Source organism: Lacerta agilis, chromosome 14, assembly GCF_009819535.1.
Source record: "Lacerta agilis isolate rLacAgi1 chromosome 14, rLacAgi1.pri, whole genome shotgun sequence".
Taxonomy (NCBI): domain Eukaryota; kingdom Metazoa; phylum Chordata; class Lepidosauria; order Squamata; family Lacertidae; genus Lacerta; species Lacerta agilis.
This window is the reverse complement of record NC_046325.1, coordinates 34317295-34336403: the sequence shown is the minus strand read 5'-3', so window position 1 is coordinate 34336403 and position 19109 is coordinate 34317295. Positions and strand designations below refer to the sequence as shown.

At 47.8% G+C, this 19109-nt stretch overlaps 1 protein-coding gene across 2 annotated transcripts in view; it reads left to right on the top strand.

Annotated features, from left to right (window-relative positions):
• The window catches only part of MPP3 (membrane palmitoylated protein 3), a 66871-nt gene that overhangs the window by 38384 nt on the left and 9378 nt on the right, over nt 1–19109 (top strand). The window contains exons 11-15 of one of the 2 annotated variants that reach the window (XM_033170474.1): nt 1670–1734; nt 3749–3769; nt 6282–6323; nt 7705–7869; nt 10362–10442. In XM_033170474.1, the coding sequence (XP_033026365.1) occupies nt 1670–1734; nt 3749–3769; nt 6282–6323; nt 7705–7869; nt 10362–10442 (374 nt within the window). Of the gene's footprint in view, nt 1–1669; nt 1735–3748; nt 3770–6278; nt 6324–7704; nt 7870–10361; nt 10443–19109 lie in introns of both variants that reach the window. The other variant, XM_033170473.1, reaches the window with a different exon arrangement.

Sequence of the window (19109 nt, the reverse complement as noted above, 5' to 3'; positions counted from 1 at the left end):
CCAGAGCACGCCAGGCACCCCTATCCTCCACTGCCTCCCGCAGTTTGGTCAAACTCATGTTGGTAGCTTCGAGAACACTGTCCAACCATCTCATCCTCTGTCGTCCCCTTCTCCTTGTGCCCTCCATCTTTCCCCACATCAGGATCTTTTCCAGGGAGTCTTCTCTTCTCATGAGGTGGCCAAAGTACTGGAGCTTCAACTTCAGCATCTGTCCTTTCAGTGAGCACTCAGGGCTGATTTCTTTAAGGATGGATGAGTTTGATTTTTTTTGCAGTCCATGGGTACTTTCTATACCTGCTTTTTTAAAGAGGAAAGTGAGAGATGTACATTACAATTGAGAAAGGGGGTATCCCTGGGGGAATGGTTTTGTGAACAGGCAGCAGAATTATTTGTTACAGCACGGTGGGGAACCTTTTTTCAGCTCAAGGGCCACCTGCAAGTGGTGGGCAGAGTGAGAGGCAAAAGCAGGTGGAGCAACAAATGTGTGTGTGTGTGTGTGTGTTTTACTCTTGTACCATAAGCTAGATCTGCCTGCCTACAAGCACACATGCACAAAAACACTATCCTCTATCCAGGCAAGCAAGATACATTATCAGAGTTCAAGGTCACATTTGAGCCTGGAGAAAATACTTTGGATTGCATTCGGTGCAGCGCTCATGTGAATCTTCTCTCAGTGCGAGGCTTTCTCCTTGCACAACAGATCATTCTCCCCCCTCTCCTCCTCCTGCATGCCCCCTAAATCTGCTCTGCAGTTCCCCCCAACCTTCCAGAACAGATCTGGGAACGGTGTGAGCCGCACACTAGGGGGAGGAGGGGAGGAAACCCCTTTCCTCTTGCTCTAATCCTCGCACTCATGCAAGGATTTAGTTTAGTGTTTCCCAAACTTGGCCTCCCAGCTGTTTTTGGACTACAACTCCCATTATCCCTAGCTAGCAGGACCAGTGGCCAGGGATGATGGGAATGGTAGTCCAAAAACAGCCGGAGACCCAAGTTTGGGAAACATGGATTTAGTTGAGTGCTTGGAGTGTTGGAGTAGGGCTAGAGAGGGTTGCAGCCTGGGAAAGGGGGAGCCAGGAGGCAGTTCCAAGGGCCAGACAGAGGTGCTTGGAGAGCTGCATTTGGCCCCCTGAGGATCCAGTACATTGCATTGGAAGAAAAGTGAACAGGGATAACCGAGCCAGTGCAATGCTGAAGTTAGAGAGCCAGACTCTAAAAACTAGGATAGGCTGATGGCCACACTAGCACCCAGATGTAGCTTTGAATCTCTACTTTTCCCCACTGTAGAAGAAGCCGTGAAATAGATGAGGGAGAACCTGGCACTTTCTGGTCACTCAGAAATGCTTCTCCCCTTTTTGGGGAGCAGGGGAAATGCACAACGTGTGTCTTAATTCGGGAAACCAGTATGGATCAGGAACCTGTTCTGGATCAGGACCCCCACAGCTGCTTCCATCTCCTTTGGGAGTTTCGAATGGCGGTGGTGATTATGATTATTAAAGTCTGAACAAAGTAACGTGTGATTTGGCCCTTGATCTCGTTTGATTTCAGCAGGAACTGAGCGCAACGAGCGCATTCCGGCTCTCTGGTATAAGGCTTTCTCCTCGGGTTCTTCTCTGCCCCCTTTCTGAACCGAAACGATAAACTATTGTGTTTTTTTTCCTTTTCCATGTAGGCGTCTGATGTACAGAAGGACCATTGGAGCGCTGCACAACGCCAGGAGCGTCACAAAACCGCTCTGTGAGTCACCGTGAAACCTTCCCCTCGTTTGTTTAGTGTGGCTTGTGTTTCCGCTACATCTAGCTTTTCCTTTCTCTTTCCCAAACCGGGCTTCTTTTGTGAGGCTTTGCAATGAAAGGTGTAGAGCCACCGGGGGCCTGAAGCACGGCTGTGTCTTGCCATTCAGGTACAACAGCCGCAGTGTAGCGCTGTGGGGGAGGTAAGAGGAATATGGGGAAGGTAACTCTTTGCGAAAGAAAGCCTATTGTGCTGCAGCCTCTACACACTTCTGTGAGTTAATGACAATTGTTTATTCTTTGCACACACAGTCGGGGCCCATGCAGGCCTGGTAAGTTTTGCAGGGCAGCCCAAGGCACTATCTGTCTTGTGGAGATCTGGTTGGCTGTGAGGAAAGCCCTGTTGTGCAGTTGATGCCTTGCTCAGTGTCAAGACCAGGGGTCAGCAAACTTTTCAGCAGGGGGCCGGTCCACTGTCCCTCAGAACTTCTGGGGGGCGGGCGGGCAGCGGACTATATTTTTTTGGAGGGGGAATGAATGATTTTCGCCCGCCTGCAAAGAGGCAGGGTAGCAATAGTTTCCCAGTTTTCTGGAAAACGGTGGTTAGTAAAGAGAATTCTTGGCTTGGTTGTAGCTCATAGGGTTGCATGCATGGAGAAAAGACTTAATTCATATCTCACCTTCTTAAGCCATGATACGATCGTCCGAACAAAAACATCTAGAATTTACTTGAATTGCACTTGAGCAGTGCAGTCCTAGTTGTGTCTACTCAGAGGTTATGCAGTCGGAAGTCGAACGGAATCCGTTCCAGAAGTCCGTTCGACTTCTGAAACGTTTGACTTCCAAAGTGCTGCTTCTGATTGGCTGTAGGAGCTTCCTGCAGCCAATCAGAAGCCACGGAAGCCACGTCAGACCTTCGGCTTACAAAAGAACGTTTTAAAACCGGAATACCTGTACTCGCTTCCGGTTTTCGATCTTTTGGGAGCCGAAACATACGAGTTCTGGGGCGTTTGAGAAGCGAGGTACGACTCTATTCATATTTACTAACACTTGTTTTTATAGGATTTGCAGCATTGGAGTTTATTTTATTTATTTATTTTTAATTTCTATACCGCTTTATATTTTTAATAAAAATCTCAAAGCGGTGTACAGCATATTAAAATCAATCAATCAATCAATCAATAAAACATTAGCCGGGCGATGTTCCTCCGGCCTCACAAGGAGCCTCTTCAGAAGTGCTGGTTTGTTGTTGATCCACCCCAATCCATCAGATACTGTAGTTAAAATCATATTAGCTGTTGCAAAAGCCTCAGGGAGATGCATGCAACTTGCAACTTGTAAAAACCATGTGGTTTCATTTCCAGTTTTGCTTCCCAACTTTAAGCCAAATGGGCACGTTAATCTCTGATCTCAGTTGATTGAGGGCAACTGAAAATACTCATTTACAAAACCCGCATTGCTTCGTGCAATTCATCCTGAATTGAAGCATTTGCAGGATGCGGGCGAGAACAGGGAACTCAAGGTGTTCTGGCTATGTGAATAGCATGTCCAAATAATGGTGCGAATTGGCCACAAAGTGTTAACCATCCATGGGCCTCTCAGCTGACTGCATCTGCTGTCCAAGGAAGGGAGGAGGGTTGTTAAGCAGGCCAAAGAACTTGTAATGAATGGAAAGGTTACTCCAGGGTTCTCCAGCACGGGTGGTTCCATGTGGACACACAGCCTCCTCAAGAAGCTGCCTTATATCGAGTCAAATTATTGGTCCACCTAGCGCAGCTTTGTCTACACTGACTGGGTTCCAGGCAGGGCAGGAGTCTCTTCTCGCCCGACCTTGGAGATGCTGGCGATTCATCCTGGGACCTTTTACACGCAGAGCAGTTTCGTCTTACTGCAAAACCATGGCTCTTCCCCACTGAGAGCCAGAATTTGAGCACGTGCCCCTAATGCTTTGGAATAATTCCCCCCCCCTTGGCCTCCTTTTAACTCTGCTGCCTCTTGTCTTTTCACGCTGACCTCAGACGATCAATCTTCTGAGAAAGGTAGGTTCGCTGCCTGTTCCTGGAGCGAGCAAGCTGTGACTTTCCCTGCACATAAAGAGCTTGTAGAATAAAACAGCCTTCTCAACCAAAGCAGATCCAGATTCCAAGAAAGGAAACTCAGAATAGCTTGTGTGCCCTATGTACATTTATTGGCACAGGTTTTTTTATAATGGGTTTTGCTTCCCATTATTTGCCCCCCCCCCCAAAAAAAAAAATCATCTGGACATATTGCAACAAAGGAGGTAATAGCATAGTTTTGAAAGGGTGGGCATGGGGAGGTTTTCAGAATTTCCTGTGCAAGCATAGGGACTAGGAACATGATTTTTTTTAAATGAAAAGAAAACTGGAGGAGGGTGCTTCACACATGACTTTGCTTCCTATGGTGCAGTGATAGGCTCTGCCTTGTCCGCTGGGCTTAGGATTGTACCCTTCCATGTCATAGAAAGAATGTGTGCATGCAAATAACCTTGAGATTCTGCAAAATATTTAAATGCAAGAATGTTAGCCGCCTGCTGGATCTGGCAAGTGGTCCAGCATCCTACTCTCACAGCCGCCAACCAGATGTCTGTAGGAAACTGGCTCTTTTGTAGCCGCAGTCTGAGTCCCATTGCTGAGCTAGCAGGGGCTAGGAGGAACACTTCCCTGAGAGCAGAATCCAGATACAGAGTTAGGCATTCCAGAGGTAAGGGAATCCAGACGATTACAGAGCCAAAGCTCCAGTTCAGAGGTCAGGGAATCCAGATGATCACAGAGCCAAAGGTCCAGTTGGATAGCAGGAAGCAACAAGGAAGTGTTAGGATTGTCCTACTCGCGTGTAGGACCCCGGCATAGACACATGCCCGACTGGCATGTGTCTCTCCCTCCTGGTCGATTGTTCAGGAGCTTCAAAAGCTTTCTCCAGCCCGAACATCACAGCGACTGATACCAAAGGCATTAGCACGCTTAGGGATCCTGCAGAGTATTTGCAGTTTGCATAACAAACTCAGTAGCACAACATTTTGGCTAATCTACGTTTATTTACATATAATACACTCGGAGCATTCTGACTTGGCTCCTTCCTCATTCTCATCAGACAGCAAAGAGAGAAAGAACAAAGGACAACAGTCCTACATGCCAGAACACAGTAGTACAAAACATACACCACCATGTGTTAGACAACAATCCCATGACTGCAAACACGGAGCAAGAATCCTAACAGGAAGGACCCAGAACCACAGGCGTTGTTTCCAGCAACAACTTGCTGCTGCTCAGAGCAGCCGAAGCCCGGAGCCAGCTGGTTATCACCAGTGCCTTCTCTATATCCTGATCAGCTGCAGGTGGAGTCATTCCGCCTTCTCCCCCTTCAGGCTGCTGTTCAGCAGGCGAAGCTGACTCCTGGCCCATGACATGCTTTCGGCCTTTGAACAGGATGCTGGACTAGATGGGCCAATGGCCTGATCCTGCCGGATTCTGCTTACGTTCTTTGGGAGGCTGACAAAGAGGCAATTTCTGCACAAGAGAGCAAACCTGCAAATGCTGGTCTCGCCCACCACCCTGTCTCGGGGGGTGGTGGGCTTGATTCAGAAAGGCTCTGGGGCGTAATGCCATTGCAGTGCCAAAAGGGCCGGTCGATTGGCTCCTGATTCTAATTTCCCCCGCTTCCCATGCCAGCCCTGGTCCAGGTCCATTTGTATCCCCGTCCAGCTTGTTAATTAGTGGATTTGAACAGGGTTTGCTGCACAAATAGACCTTTAGCGTGACAAAGCGGAGAGGGGAAAAGCCTTGTGTTTCCTCTTAATATGCCCCTGGGGACTCTAATGTCAATCTTGTTTAATTTTCCTTAGCTATTATTTGCTGAGCGGTTTTTTTTTTTAAACTGTGTAATTTTTGTGCTAATCACACGGATTAAACCCCTGCCGCTTCTGAAAAGTGATTGTGTTTCTCCACGGTGCTTTTGTTAACGCAGTAGGTAATTTCCTGCTGAACAAGGGAGTGCTGCTTTCTCCCTTTTCCTTTCCCCCTTTCTGACTTTTTTCTTTTTGGACTTGCTCCCTCCAAGAAAAGAGCAACTCCTTAAGGTTTTAAGCCTGCCGGGCAGGGTGTTGGTTCTTTTCTGACTTAATGGCTGCGCAGCATCTAGTGTTCCAGGCGATTTATAAATAAACGTTGTTATTTTTAAAAGGCTCGGGGGCTAGCCGCTCGTTTCAGCTCCTGGTGCCGTTTGCTTTCAGTCTCTCTCTGGACCCTGGCGTGGTTGTTCCTTAAGTGACAAAAGTCAGAAATCCACCTGGGAGAGGAGGAGGAGGAAGAGGAGGAGTAAATAGTTTTGATTGGGGCTGCAAATGATACGATGCTGGATGGCTCGAGCAAAGCATGGGACCCACATGCAATACAGCAGTTCAGTACCCCCTCCCCGCCCCCCGGTTTTCATGCAAAAACTCCAAAGTTGCAGCGTACAAAATGAATTGTCTTTTGGTATATAGCACTGTCATCTTCATTCATCTGCCTCTCTTATCTTTTTCTTTCTAAGCAGAAGACTGTGATTGCGAAGGATACTTCAACGGGCAATATATAGGTGAGGAACTGGTGGTCTGCAACCCACTCTGGCCTTGGTTGTGGGTATCATATGTACATTTGCTGCTTATATAATAAAAACAATTTATTCCTTATACCCCGCCCATCTGACTGACTTGCCCCAGCCACTCTTGGTAGCTTCCAGAATAATATACAAACACAGCAAAACATCAGGCACTAATACAGAGCTGCCTTCAGGTGTCTTCTAAAAGTCAGATAGTTGTTTATTTCCTTGACATCTGATGGGAGGAAAGCTGAATTCTGAATCTTGCTCTGAGCTGTCTGAAGCAAGAAGCGTATCTGACCCTCTTAGCTGTGCATCGTAGAATTCAGTGGGACTCATGGATAACTGACCCAGCCTCTTTTTCTGCAGTCTTGCTCCTAGCTCAGTTTCTTAGCCACGTTTGTGACAGAATATTGGGAAGTAGGTACAGACTTCCTTCTTTAGGAAGGCTTTAGCTAGACTGGTGACTGGGAGTGGCCGCCGAGACCACATAACACCGGTTTTGAAAGACCTACATTGGCTCCCAGTACGTTTCCGAGCACAATTCAAAGTGTTGGTGCTGACCTTTAAAGCCCTAAACGGCCTCGGCCCAGTATACCTGAAGGAGCGTCTCTACCCCCATCATTCAGCACAGACACTGAGGTCCAGCACTGAGGGCCTTCTGGTAGTTTCCTCCCTGCGAGAAGTGAGGTTACAGAGAACCAGGCAGAGGGCCTTCTCGGTAGTGGCACCCGCCCTGTGGAACACCCTCCCATCAGATGTCAAGTAAGTAAACAATTATCTGACTTTTAGAAGACACCTGAAGGGAAGTTTTTAATGTTTGATGTTTTATCATGTTTTTAATATTCTGTTGGGAACTGCCCAGAGTGGCTGGGAAAACCCAGCCAGATGTGTGGGGTGTAAATGAATAATAATAATAATAATAATAATAATAATAATAATAATAATAATAATAATAATAATAATATTCAATTATTGTTGTTGTTGTTGTTGTTGTTATAAGTTGCTTCTGTTTTACAGGCTTGCTTTTGTATTGCAATTTATTGTATTTGTGTTAATGCATTTTACAAATGAGGCAAGCCACAAAATGTTGCAGTGTTGAAGTGCTTCTGGACAGGATTCTGGCTTTTTTAGTCACGCCGTCTTCCAAGTTATGGCATCCTATTTCCCTTTCACCTGCTCTCCCCCCCCCCCCCCCGGATTCTGTGGCCACTGAGAGTAGCTATTTGGGCTGGTTCTGGGGCTTTCCCTTTCCTTAAGAAGTGGTGTTATTGGTTTTTTTTTGGGGGGGGGGTAGTTCAGAACCTTGAGCCTGTTTGGGGGTCCCCAACCCATCGGGCCAAACTTGGTGACAATGATGTTCTTTTTGGCTTTGCAGCTGGCTTGAGACGGAGTTTCCGGCTGAGTCGAAAGGAGAAGCAGAATGGCCAGAGTGAAGCCAAGCAGGTTGAACAGCCTCACCCCTCAGAGCTCCTCACCTACGAGGAAGTGGTCAAATACCAGCAGCAGCCAGGAGAAAGAAAGAGGCTGGTGGTTTTGATTGGTGAGTTGTTCTGTGAGGAAAAGGCTATCGCTGCCTTGCCCAGCGGCTTTATTTCTGAAATAAAGAGATTCTGGAGCCCAAGACCAGCCTTCCCCCAAACCTCTGAGAAGTGCAGGATAAATCCTGGGGGGTTTGTGCCATCTTAGCAAAGCCTGAGGTTGTGTGTGTATATATATATCTGTATCCGTACACAGTAGAACCTCGGTTGTCAAACGTAATCTGTTCCGGAAGACCATTCAGCTTCAAAGATGTTTGACAATGGAGGCACGTTCAAAAATGGAAGCGTTTACTTCCAGGTTTTTGGCGTTCGGCTTCCAAAATGTTTGGCAGCCGAGACGTTCGAAAATTGAGGTTCCACCGTATATAGAGAGATTCACTCAAAATAAGCCTGGTTTCACAATCCAAAGAGGACTGGATTTTGGATCAACCTTTTTTGGAGTCCAGGAAGTCTCAAAGAAGCAGTGCTTTTACATCAGGCTTTGCTAAGTACAATTCCCATCAGCCCCTGAGGCACCCTAGGCATGTTGGGCCTGTTAGCAGGAGCGTCCTACTCTCATGTAGGACCCTGGCAGAGACACATGCCTGACTGGCATGTTCTCTCCCTCCTGGTCGATCGTTCGGGAGCTTCAAAAGCTTTCTTCTGCCCGAACATCACAGCGACTGATACCAAGAAGCATCAGCACACTTAGGGATCCGCAGAATCTTCGCAGCATGCGTAACAGACCTCAGCAACTCAGCGTTTTGGCTAATTTACTTTATTACATATAAACACGCACAGAGCACTGCAACATGGCTCCTACTCTCTCTAGCATCAGACAGCAAAGAGAAAGAACAAAGGACAATAGTACCACTTCACAGAACACAGTAACACAAACATCCTGTCTCCGTCACTTCCCATTCTGTGGAATGAAAACACATACACCGTCATGTGATAGATAACAATCCCATGACTGCAGACATGGGGAATGAATCTCCAACAGGGCCTACAGTTTCCAAGCAGCCTCCAGGGTTGTCAAGGCTGGCAGATTGTTTTTTTTTTTTGTTGTTGTTTTTTGCAGATTTCTTCAGTGATGGGTCTTAAAAATATGGGGTTTTTGGGGGGTGTGAGGAATCCAAATCTGCTAGCATTTTTGTGACTGGACATTTGGCTTGGTAAATCTATGTTTGATTAAAGGGCAACTAAATTGTTATTGGAAAACCATATTTTTTAAATTTCACCTTCTCAAAACAGCAAGTAATGCTAAATAATAGTTAATGATGATGATGATGATGATGATGATGATGATAATATATGACAGTAGGTACTTGGCAATCATTTTTAATGATTTCTATGCAATTTTACACACATTTTACTTACCAAGCAAAACTAAGTTAGATTAATTTAACCAGTGCTATTTTTCTACAAAAGGAGGTGCCAGAACTCACCATGAATGCCTCCCTTGCTCTTTTATAATGGCAATGGCACCCACCTGAGAGGTGCGAGTTCTGGTGAGTTCCTGCTGGAAAAAAGCCCTGAATTTAACCAAAATATTTTTTTTTTTGAATACCCAACGCACATTACAACTTTTTTAGCATCCCTCTTTTTGGGAATAGGAAAGTTGGAAAAATTCAACACACCCCAACACGGCAGGCAGGCTGTGTGTGGTGTGCTCACATGCAGGCCTGTCCACTGAGTTCTTCACTGCCACCCTTCTGCTGCCTGAGGCGGTTATCTCACTTGGCCTAACGGTAGGGCCGGTCCTGCCAGACTTGGAGCTGAATGAGTACAGGGTTTCTGCAGCTTCTAGGACACCCCTCTCTTCAAGCTCAGGAGGAAGGGCTGTTGTGGGTGGCGAGTGAAAATGTGGAAGCCCAACTGTCAGGGAACTGTCCCCGGCTCAGCACAGGGTGGTGGAAGGGCTCTTGGGATGTTACAGAGAGCCCCGGCCCCACCTGACCAGCAGCACCTCCTCCTCCAGCAGAGGAAACAGCGAGGTCTCCAGCGGGGAGGGGCAGGCAGCTCTGGGTCTTGAGAGCAGAGGCTCTGGGGATGTTGGAGAGACCCTGCACTCCCCTTGCTCAGTGGGCGAGGAGGGAGACATGCCATTTCCGGCGCCCCAAGTGCGCAGAGGGGTGAAACGCAAGGAGGGGAGGTGGAGATTTGGGATACCGAAACTCTTATGTTGGGGTCACAGCCGGAAGGGGCCACTCCCGGATTCTGCGAGTGACTGATACAGACATGAACTTGTAGCTCTGCACTGTAAATAGCATGCACAATAAACCTGTTAAAAGACAGTTTGTAGTCTTGCCTGGTTACTCGCGAGCAACCACCCCACGGACCTTACACCGACGATGTCCAGAACATTGTCTCAGCCACTGATGGAGACGTACCTTAGACTAGAATGAGGAGGGTCCTGGGTGCGGACCTGTTTCTTTCGGCTCCATCCTCCCTAAGCTACCCCTGTGCTTTGTGTTCAGTTGCAGTGATACACCTTCTCTCTCTGGCCTCTCAGGTTCTTTGGGGTCCCGTTTGAATGAGCTCAAGCAGAAGGTGGTGGCAGAGAACCCGCAGGAGTACGGCGTTGCCGTGCCACGTGAGTAACCCCCGCTTTTCTTTTCTTTTCCATGGCAAAATGCACCTCCCGCCTCGCCCCAGCACCTCCACCGCCTATGCCAAGCCGTTTATTACAGTCTTGTCAGGTGAAATGCGCATTTGGCAGACCTGAGAGGGGAAGGCTTCCATTGCAATCTATAGCTGTAAAAAGAGCCGGGAACAGTGAGGAGGAAACTGGAACGAGGGTGGCGGGGGGGGGGGGGAGAGAAAGAGGGAGAGAAAAGAGGGATGGAAAAGAAAGAAAGAAAGAAAGAAAGAAAGGGGGGAATGAGAGAAAGAAAGAGGGAGAGAGGGAGAGAGAGAGAGAGAGAGAGAGAAAGAAAGAAAGAAAGAAAGAAAGAAAGAGGGATGAGAGAAAGAGGGAGAGAGAGAGGAAGAAAGAAAGAAAAGAAAGAAAGAAAGAAAGGGATGAGAGAAAGAGGGAGAGGGGGAGAGAGAGAGAGAGAGAGAGAGAGAGAGAGAGAGAGAGAGAAAGAAAGAAAGAAAGAAAGAAAGAAAGAAAGAAAGAAAGAAAGAAAGAAAGAAAGAAAGAAAAAGGGATAGGGAGAGAGAATGAGAAAGAGGGAGAGAGAGAGAAAGTGGGAGGGAAAAGAAAGTATGAGAAAGAGGGAGGGAGGGAGGGAGGGAGGGAGGGAGGGAGGAAGATTGAATGAGAGAGAGAAAGAAAGAGGGAGGGAGAGAGAGAAAGAGAGAGAGAGAGAGAGAGAAAGAAAGAAAGAGGGAAAAGAGAGAGAGAGAGAGAATCAAAGGCAGAGGAAAAGGGGCCAGGAGGGATTCCAGACTGCAGGTATTCCTGATTTATAAATGTGTGTGTGTATATGTGTGAATAAATAAAGAAATTAGAGCCATGGGCCACCACAATTAAAAAAATAATCTATATTTTTCTTCCAGGAATTTCAAAACAATTTACATTTACATTGTGGTGTACTGTTTATTGTCAGGCTAGGACTGAGGAGACTTTGGTTCAGCACACACAAACCTCTCTTTGCCTAGCCTACCTTTCAGGGCTGTTGTGAGGAGAATAGGAGGGCAGGGGAAAAGGGGAAGAACCATGTATGCTTCTTCGGCCTCCTTAGAGGATAGGCAGGATTTAAATTTAATAAATGATAACCCGGTCAGATGGGCAACATTCACATAATACAAAAATTATTATTATATGTTTTTTTAAGTCAGCAATGTAATAGCATCTCAACAAAAAATTTTTGCAGTTCAATGGCTAATTCTTTTCATGTTTTTAATGGATTTTTAAAAATATTGTTGTGCCCTGACCTGATATTTTATGATAGGACAATATAGATATGCTTTTGTAAGTCAATATATAAATAAAGAGTAAACCTTTCCATAGGAGAAGCAATGGGAAATCCTGTTTCAGGCCCCTTCTGAAAAAAAACCCACAACCAAGGTTGTTAGCTTCCACAGAAATAGGGCAGTTGCTGCAAAGGCTTGGCTGACTCCCCCCACCCCGCCCCGCCACCTTTAAAAAATTATTTATTTGGTTTTTCAGATTAAACTTTTACAATCACATATCCAACAAACAACATAAAAACAAGTTGGAACATGCAAGAATACGTTGCAGCATGGGGCGCTCCCTTTCAAGATTCAAACCCGCCAGCTGGCTAGTGGTGCCCTCTTCCAGGACACTCCATTCCAGAAGACACCTCCCACCCACCCACCCAGTCATTAAGGAGAGATAGGGACACGGGTGGCGCTGTGGTCTAAACGACTGAGCCTCTTGGGCTTTCCGATTGGAAGGTCGGTGGTTCGAATCCCCGCAACGGAGTGAGCTCCCGTTGCTCTGTCCCAGCTCCTGCCAACCTAGCAGTTCGAAAGCACACCAATGCAAGTAGATAAATAGGTACCGCTGTGGCGGGAAGGTAAAACGGCATTTCCGTGCGCTCTGGTTTCCACCACAGTGTCCCGTTGTGCCAGAAGCGGTTCATTCATGCTGGCCACATGACCCGGAAAACTGTCAGTGGACAAACGCCAGCTCCCTCGGCCTGAAAGCGAGATGAGCGCCGCAACCCCATGGTCGCCTTTGACTGGACTTAATGGTCCAGGGGTCCTTTACCTTTTAAGGAGAGAGGTATTAAAATTGCTCCATTTAAAGGTCTGAAAAACAAACAAACAAACAAACAAACAAACAAGAGAATGATTCTCAAATGCAGTGGTGGAGGAAAGGGGTGCGGGGGGGGGGTGCGGTTCGCCCCGGGTGCCATCACTGAGGGGTATGTGTGACAAAATGAGTTTAAAAAAGAACATAAAAATTGGGCTCACGAAACTTTCTAGGAGTTACACAATGGCCTAGGCACCTGCAGGTTCCGCGCTGCCTGAAATGGCAGCGTGGGACTTGTGCCTGCCTACTGCCTCTCCCTCAGCCACCCTACAGCTGGGGGGGGGGGCGGCGGAGATGCTCCAAGCGCCAGAGAGGCACGCCCCGCCCCCATGGGCAAATCGCCCCTCCCCCGGCTGCAGGACACGCCCCCGCACCAAGCACCAAAGCAGCTAGCTGTGCCGCTGCTCAAATGCAAACATTAATATTTCGAAGCCTCTGTTTCCCCGTTAATTATGTTCGCACGCAACTTGCCACACTGGGAGCAAGTGGCGTCGAGAGCGTGAAACTGCTCCAAAGGGCCGCTGAGTTGGGATGATGGATGACTTGCTATTAAGCCATCCATCCGTGGCAGATGACAGAAATAATTATCCCAGAATGTCTTAAATAAGTGCTGTGTATGCACGCATGCCTCATAACTCAGCAAACACACACACACACACACACGCACACACCCCGGCCATTGCGGATGATTTGAAGGCTGCACAGATGGGTCCTTCGTCTCTTGGGATCCCAAATGCAGAAACTGCCTTCTACCTTAGAAGGGCTGTAGGCACACCTGAGCGGAGACACCGTTCGCGCCATGCGTGTGTCTGTTTTGTGCGCACGCACATGGGGCACTTCTTGACTCCTGGGATTCTCCTTGGCATGTTTGCTGCGATTTTCGCTGCACTCATCAGAGTGTGCCTGGTCCCGAGAGTTTTTTTAAACAGAGTTGGCATGGAGGTGGCATTTCAGCTGCCAAGCATATATCTCAGTTGGCCTTACTGTTCCCACGGGGATTGTAAGAAGGGAAGGGGAGCAGAGGGTCATCGCGCCTCTCCCCACAAGCACCTCACAGAACCATATCCACGCCAGTGTTCTTCAACCTTGGGTCCCCAGATGTCATTGGACTACTTCTTCTTCGGCGATCACTCGTAGCCGAGTAAGATTGTCTTCCATAAACACTGTTTTAACAGTGGGTCCGTAAGTGACTGTGGAGGCCAATTCTGGATCCACATGTCCTTCCACAGTGGGGACATTGGTTTCCGGGCAGAAGTTGATCACAGTGAGGGTTTGCCAAGCGTACCTTCCTCTTAGGACGTTTCTCCCTTTCGTCCCAATTCAAGCTTCTTCAAAACCCATTACACCTTTGTTAAAGGCTGTTCTCCAGTTGCAGCGCTCGCAGGCCAGTGTTTCCCAATTGTCGGTGTTTATACTACATTTTTTTTAAGATTTGCCTCGAGAGAGTCTTTAAACCTCTTTTGTTAGCCACCAGCATTACGCTTTCCATTTTAAAGTTCGGAATAGAGTAGTTGCTTTGGAAGACGATAATCAGGCATCCGCACAACATGACCAGTCCAACGAAGTTGATGTTGAAGAATCATTGCTTCAACAGTGGTGATCTTTGCTTCTTCCAGTACACTGGCATTAGTTCGCCTGTGTTCCCAAGTTATGTGTAAAAATCTTTGGAGACATCATTGTCAACGGTGCTGTTGCACTGTAGCTCCCATCATCCCTCACCTTTGGCAAAGCTGGTTGGGAATGATAGGGGTTGTAATCCAATTTTGGGCACCTCAATTTAAGAAGGATGAGCTGGAACGTGCGCAGAGGAGGGCGATCAGGATGGTCAAGGGTCTGGTAACAAAGCCTTATGAGGAACGGTTGAAGGAGCTGGGTACGTTTAGTCTGGAAAAGTGGAGACTGAGAGGAGATGCATTAGCCATCTTCAAATATCTCAAAGGCTGTCACATGGAAGAGGAACCAGCTTGTTTCCTCCTGCTCTGGAGGGGAGGACTTGAACCAACGGCTCCCAGTAACAAGAAAGGAGATTCTGACTCAACTTCAGAAAGAACGTTCCACAGTGGAACGGTCTCCCTCGGGAGGTTGTGGGCTCTCCTTCCGTGGAGGTTTCTAAGCAGAGGTTGGGTGGCCATCTGCCATGGATGCTTTAGCTGAGATGCCTGCATTGCAGGGGGTTGGACCAGATGACCCTTGGGGCCCCTTCCAACTCTACAATTCTACGATTCTCTGAATATCTGCCGAGAAAAGGTTGGAGAACTCTGACCTGCAGAGCCCACGTTGCTGTGGGGCAGGCATGATGCAGAGGGCAGGTGCCTACAGGGCAGAATTAAGTCTGAATAGCTTGATCAGGTGGACTCCAACACCATTTGGAAGTTCCACATCGCTGGGTTAAACTATGCAAAGCCACCTCTTGCATTCCACCCAGGGCAAAACTCAACCAGTGGATTTGGTTTTTTTTTGCTGGGACTATAAACAAAACAAAACAAAACCCCATGCCCAACATGCTGCAATTCCCTGATCCTAATTTATGGAGAACCAGTGTGGTGTAGTGGTTAAGAGCAGTAGACTCGTAATCTGGGGAACCAGGTTCGCGTCTCCGCTTCTCCACATGCAGCTGCTGGGTGACCTTGGGCTAGTCGCACTTCTTTGAAGTCTCTCAGCCCCACTCACCTCACAGAGTGTTTGTTGTGGGGGAGGAAGGGAAAGGAGGATGTTAGCCGCTTTGAGACTCCTTCGGGTAGTGATAAAGCAGGATATCAAATCCAAACCCCTCCTCCTCCTCTTCCTCCTCCTCCTCCTCCTCTTCTTCTTCTAATTCCATCACTCCTGCCTATAATTTTAAAAATATGTTGTTTTTTTAAAGAACATTTGTTGTTGTTGTTCAGTCGTTCAGTTGTGTCCGACTCTTCGTGACCCCATGGACCAGAGCACGCCAGGCACGCCTATCCTTCACTGCCTCTCGCAGTTTGGCCAAACTCATGTTAGTAGCTTCGAGAACACTGTCCAACCATCTCATCCTCTGTCATCCCCTTCTCCTTGTGCCCTCCATCTTTCCCAACAGCAGGGTCTTTTCTAGGGAGTCTTCTCTTCTCATGAGGTGGCCAAAGTACTGGAGCCTCAACTTCAGGATCTTTAAAGAACATTAAATGCACCCAATCACTTAACATCACATGCTCAGCCTATAAAATGGCCTGGATATAAATACAGGGGCTCCTCTTTCCAACTTTCCTTTTTTTTGCACCTTAAAATGATCCACTCCCCTTCTTACCACCTGCTTTCAATTTTGAAGCCTTCCTCTGTTTTGTATCGACATTTTGTGCTTTTCAAAACATCAATGGCATAGGGCTGTTGTTGTTGTTTTATTCAACACAAAATTCTATAGTGAGCGGGGAGGGAGATTGCTTGCTTTGGTCCTAAATGCATTAGGATGGGTTGGGGTTTGAGAGCGGTGCAATAATCTGGCTTTCAAGCGCTGCCCAAGAACAAGGTGATGATGGCGGTGGGGGCAGCGGGAACTTGCTGATACGATTCTGAAACTGCTGGAATTAAATCAGAGCAGCAGCGTTGGGAGAAATTTGCCGCCGCTGATGGAGGTGTTGAATAATTGAAACATTTGTAAGGCGCCGAAATCGGCTATAAAATGTGAAAACTGTTTTGGGAGCCAACAAGGAGATTATATAAACGTCCGCGGTGTGAGGCCAGATGCAGAATATGATTTCTGGCATCAGTAAAGTCCATGGGGAAATAGCTCATGGGCGGCGCTGAGTACAAGGCTGGAATATAACCAGGGGGGAGTGGGGAGGTGGTAACCTAAAACCCCCAGCCTGATTTCTTCTTTTGGCCTAATTTCACGGGGGTGTCAAGGAGGAGGAAAGAGGGTGCCAGTCAGCCCCTGACCGATTACTTTTGATACAACATGACCGCCAACTGAAAAAACGCTTCCCGTCCCCGAGGTTCAGTGTGCTCTGTGCTATGAAAAAATAAAATTTATCCACCAAGAGGAGCTAGATCAGTGGTTCCCAAGCTTTTTTGGGCCATGCCCCACCTAAGCATCTCTAAAATCCTGATCTTTCTCCCCCGCTGTGACATATCATTCTTATTATTCAAAAAGTGAACTATTCACGTGGAGGAAGTCTGAAAGGCCATTAACTTGGTCTAAACAAGCTTCCAAATTGCCCCCTTTAAAAATGGCATTGCCTCCCTGTGGGGCGTGTGCCCCACGTTGGGGACCACAGAGCTAGATTCTGCAACATTCCACCCAGGCCAGGGCTTTTTTTCAGCCAGAACTCACTGGAGCTCAGTTCTGGCACCTCTCAGGTGTGCGCCATTGCCATCGTAAGAGAACAAGTGAACAAGTTCATGGTGAGTTCCGGCATCTCTTTTTCTAGAAAAATAGCACTGCATAGAACCATAGAATTGTAAAGGTGGCAGGAACCCTGAGCGTCATCTAATCCAAACCCTTGCGATGTGGGAGACTCAAGTAAGGCATCCATGACAGGTGGCCATCCAACCTCTGCTTGAACATCTCCCAGGAAGGAGAGTCCACCACCTCCCGAGGGAGAGCATTCCACTGTCAAACAGCTCTTTATCGTCAGTAAGTTCTTCCTGGTGTTTAGTCGGAATCTTCTTTCTTGTAACTTGAAGCCGTTGGTTCGAGTCCTACCCTCCAGAGCAGGAGAAAACAAGCTTGCTCCATCTGCTATGTGGCAGCCCTTTGAAGATGGCTATCATCTCTCTTCCCAGTCTCTTCGTTACCAGGCAAGTCAAGGGAAACTGTTGCCAGTTGCTCTTTATTCCAGATCAGATGGCGGCAGTGAGAAGCAGCTAGCAGAACCGACTAGGCTAGGCAATCTTTGGCTTACCTGGTGCCCTCCAGGTGCTTTGAACTACAACTCCCATCAGCCCCAGCCAGCACTGATGGGAGTTGTCATCTAAAACATCTGGAGGGTGACAGGTTGGCAAAGAGTGGGCCAGGATGCTACCTGATCAGGGTAAGCTTCTCACCTGACATGACCCTACAAGGTGGGCCTGATGACGTTAGCTAGAGCAAGCTTGGAGGGCTTGGGGACTTGAAGCCGTCTAATGGCAGCTGAAGTCTTGCACCTTCTCCAGTGGGGGCCTTTATCAGGACAAACCGCTCTGGGTTCTTGCTGGGTCACCCCAACTTCTTGCTGCCACCTGGCAACTAGTCTGCCTAGCAGGGATCTGTGGAAAACGGGCAGCTGCAGGAATCTGTCAATTTTGTTTTCTCTCATTTCCCCCCCAAATCTCAGGTCTCCCATCTTTTTAGAGTCATATGAGCCGCAGGCTTGCTGGCTTCGAACTCAGTGTTGCCAGCACTGACTCGCAGCAGCGGCTCGCCAGGATTTAAGGCAGAGCATTTCTCCCAGTCCTACCTGGAGAGGATTGAACCCAGGAACAAGCGGGGGGAGGGGGGGAGAGAAAGATCAACATTGGGATCTGCTGCCCTAATAATAATAATAATAATAATAATAATATTTATACCCCACCCATCTGGCTGAGTTTCCCCAGCCACTCTGGGCGTCTCCCAACAGAATATTAAAAACACGATAAAAGATCAAACATTAAAAACTTCCCTAAACAGGGCTGCCTTCACATCTCTTCTAAAAGTCAGATAGTTGCTTATTTCCTTGACATCTGATGGGAGGGCGTTCCACAGGGCAGGTGCCACTGCTGAGAAGGCCCTCTGCCTGGTTCCCTATAACCTCACTACTTGCAGGGAGGGAACCGCCAGAAGGCCCTTGGAGCTGGACCTCAGTGTCTGGGCTGAACAATGGGGGTGGAGACGCTCCTTCAGGTATACTGGGCTGAGGCTGTTTAGGGCTTTAAAGGTCAGCACCAACACTTTGAATTGTGCTCGGATTGATGTACTGTGGGTCTTTTAGGACCGGTGTTATAGGGTCTCGGTGGCCACTCCCAGTTACCAGTGTAACTGCCACATTCTGGATTAGTTGTAGTTTCTGGGTCACCTTCAAAGGTAGCCCCACGTAGAACGCATTGCAGTAGTCAAACGGGAGATAACCAGAGCATGCACCACTCTGGCGAGACAGTCCGCGGGCGGGTAGGGTCTCAGCCTGCGTACCAGATGGAGCTGGTAGACAGCTGCCCTCGACACAGAATTGACCTGAGCCTCCATGGACAGCTGTGAGTCCAAAATGCACATGAGGCAGTTGCCTCACCTTGCTTCGTGTTCTTACCTTGCCCATAATAAAAGCAGAAAGAAGACCAAGCAGACATAACGAAACTTTCCCATCACTTCAGAGTACAGTCTTAAATGTATGGGGTGGAGGATGGCATTGCAGGAAGAAAGAAAAAAACGTTTTAAGATACTTCTATTGCCAAGTTCCAAAGCTGCATCGTAAGCTCAAATTTCAGTTAGTGTGGTCTTCATTAACTTGCAAATGAAGAGGGCGGTTGGGGGGGGGGAGAGTTTTGTTGGCTGTCAAGGAGTTTCGCTTCCATCCAGCAAGCTCAACCAAATTTCTGGGGCAGCTCACTTAATTGACAAGAACA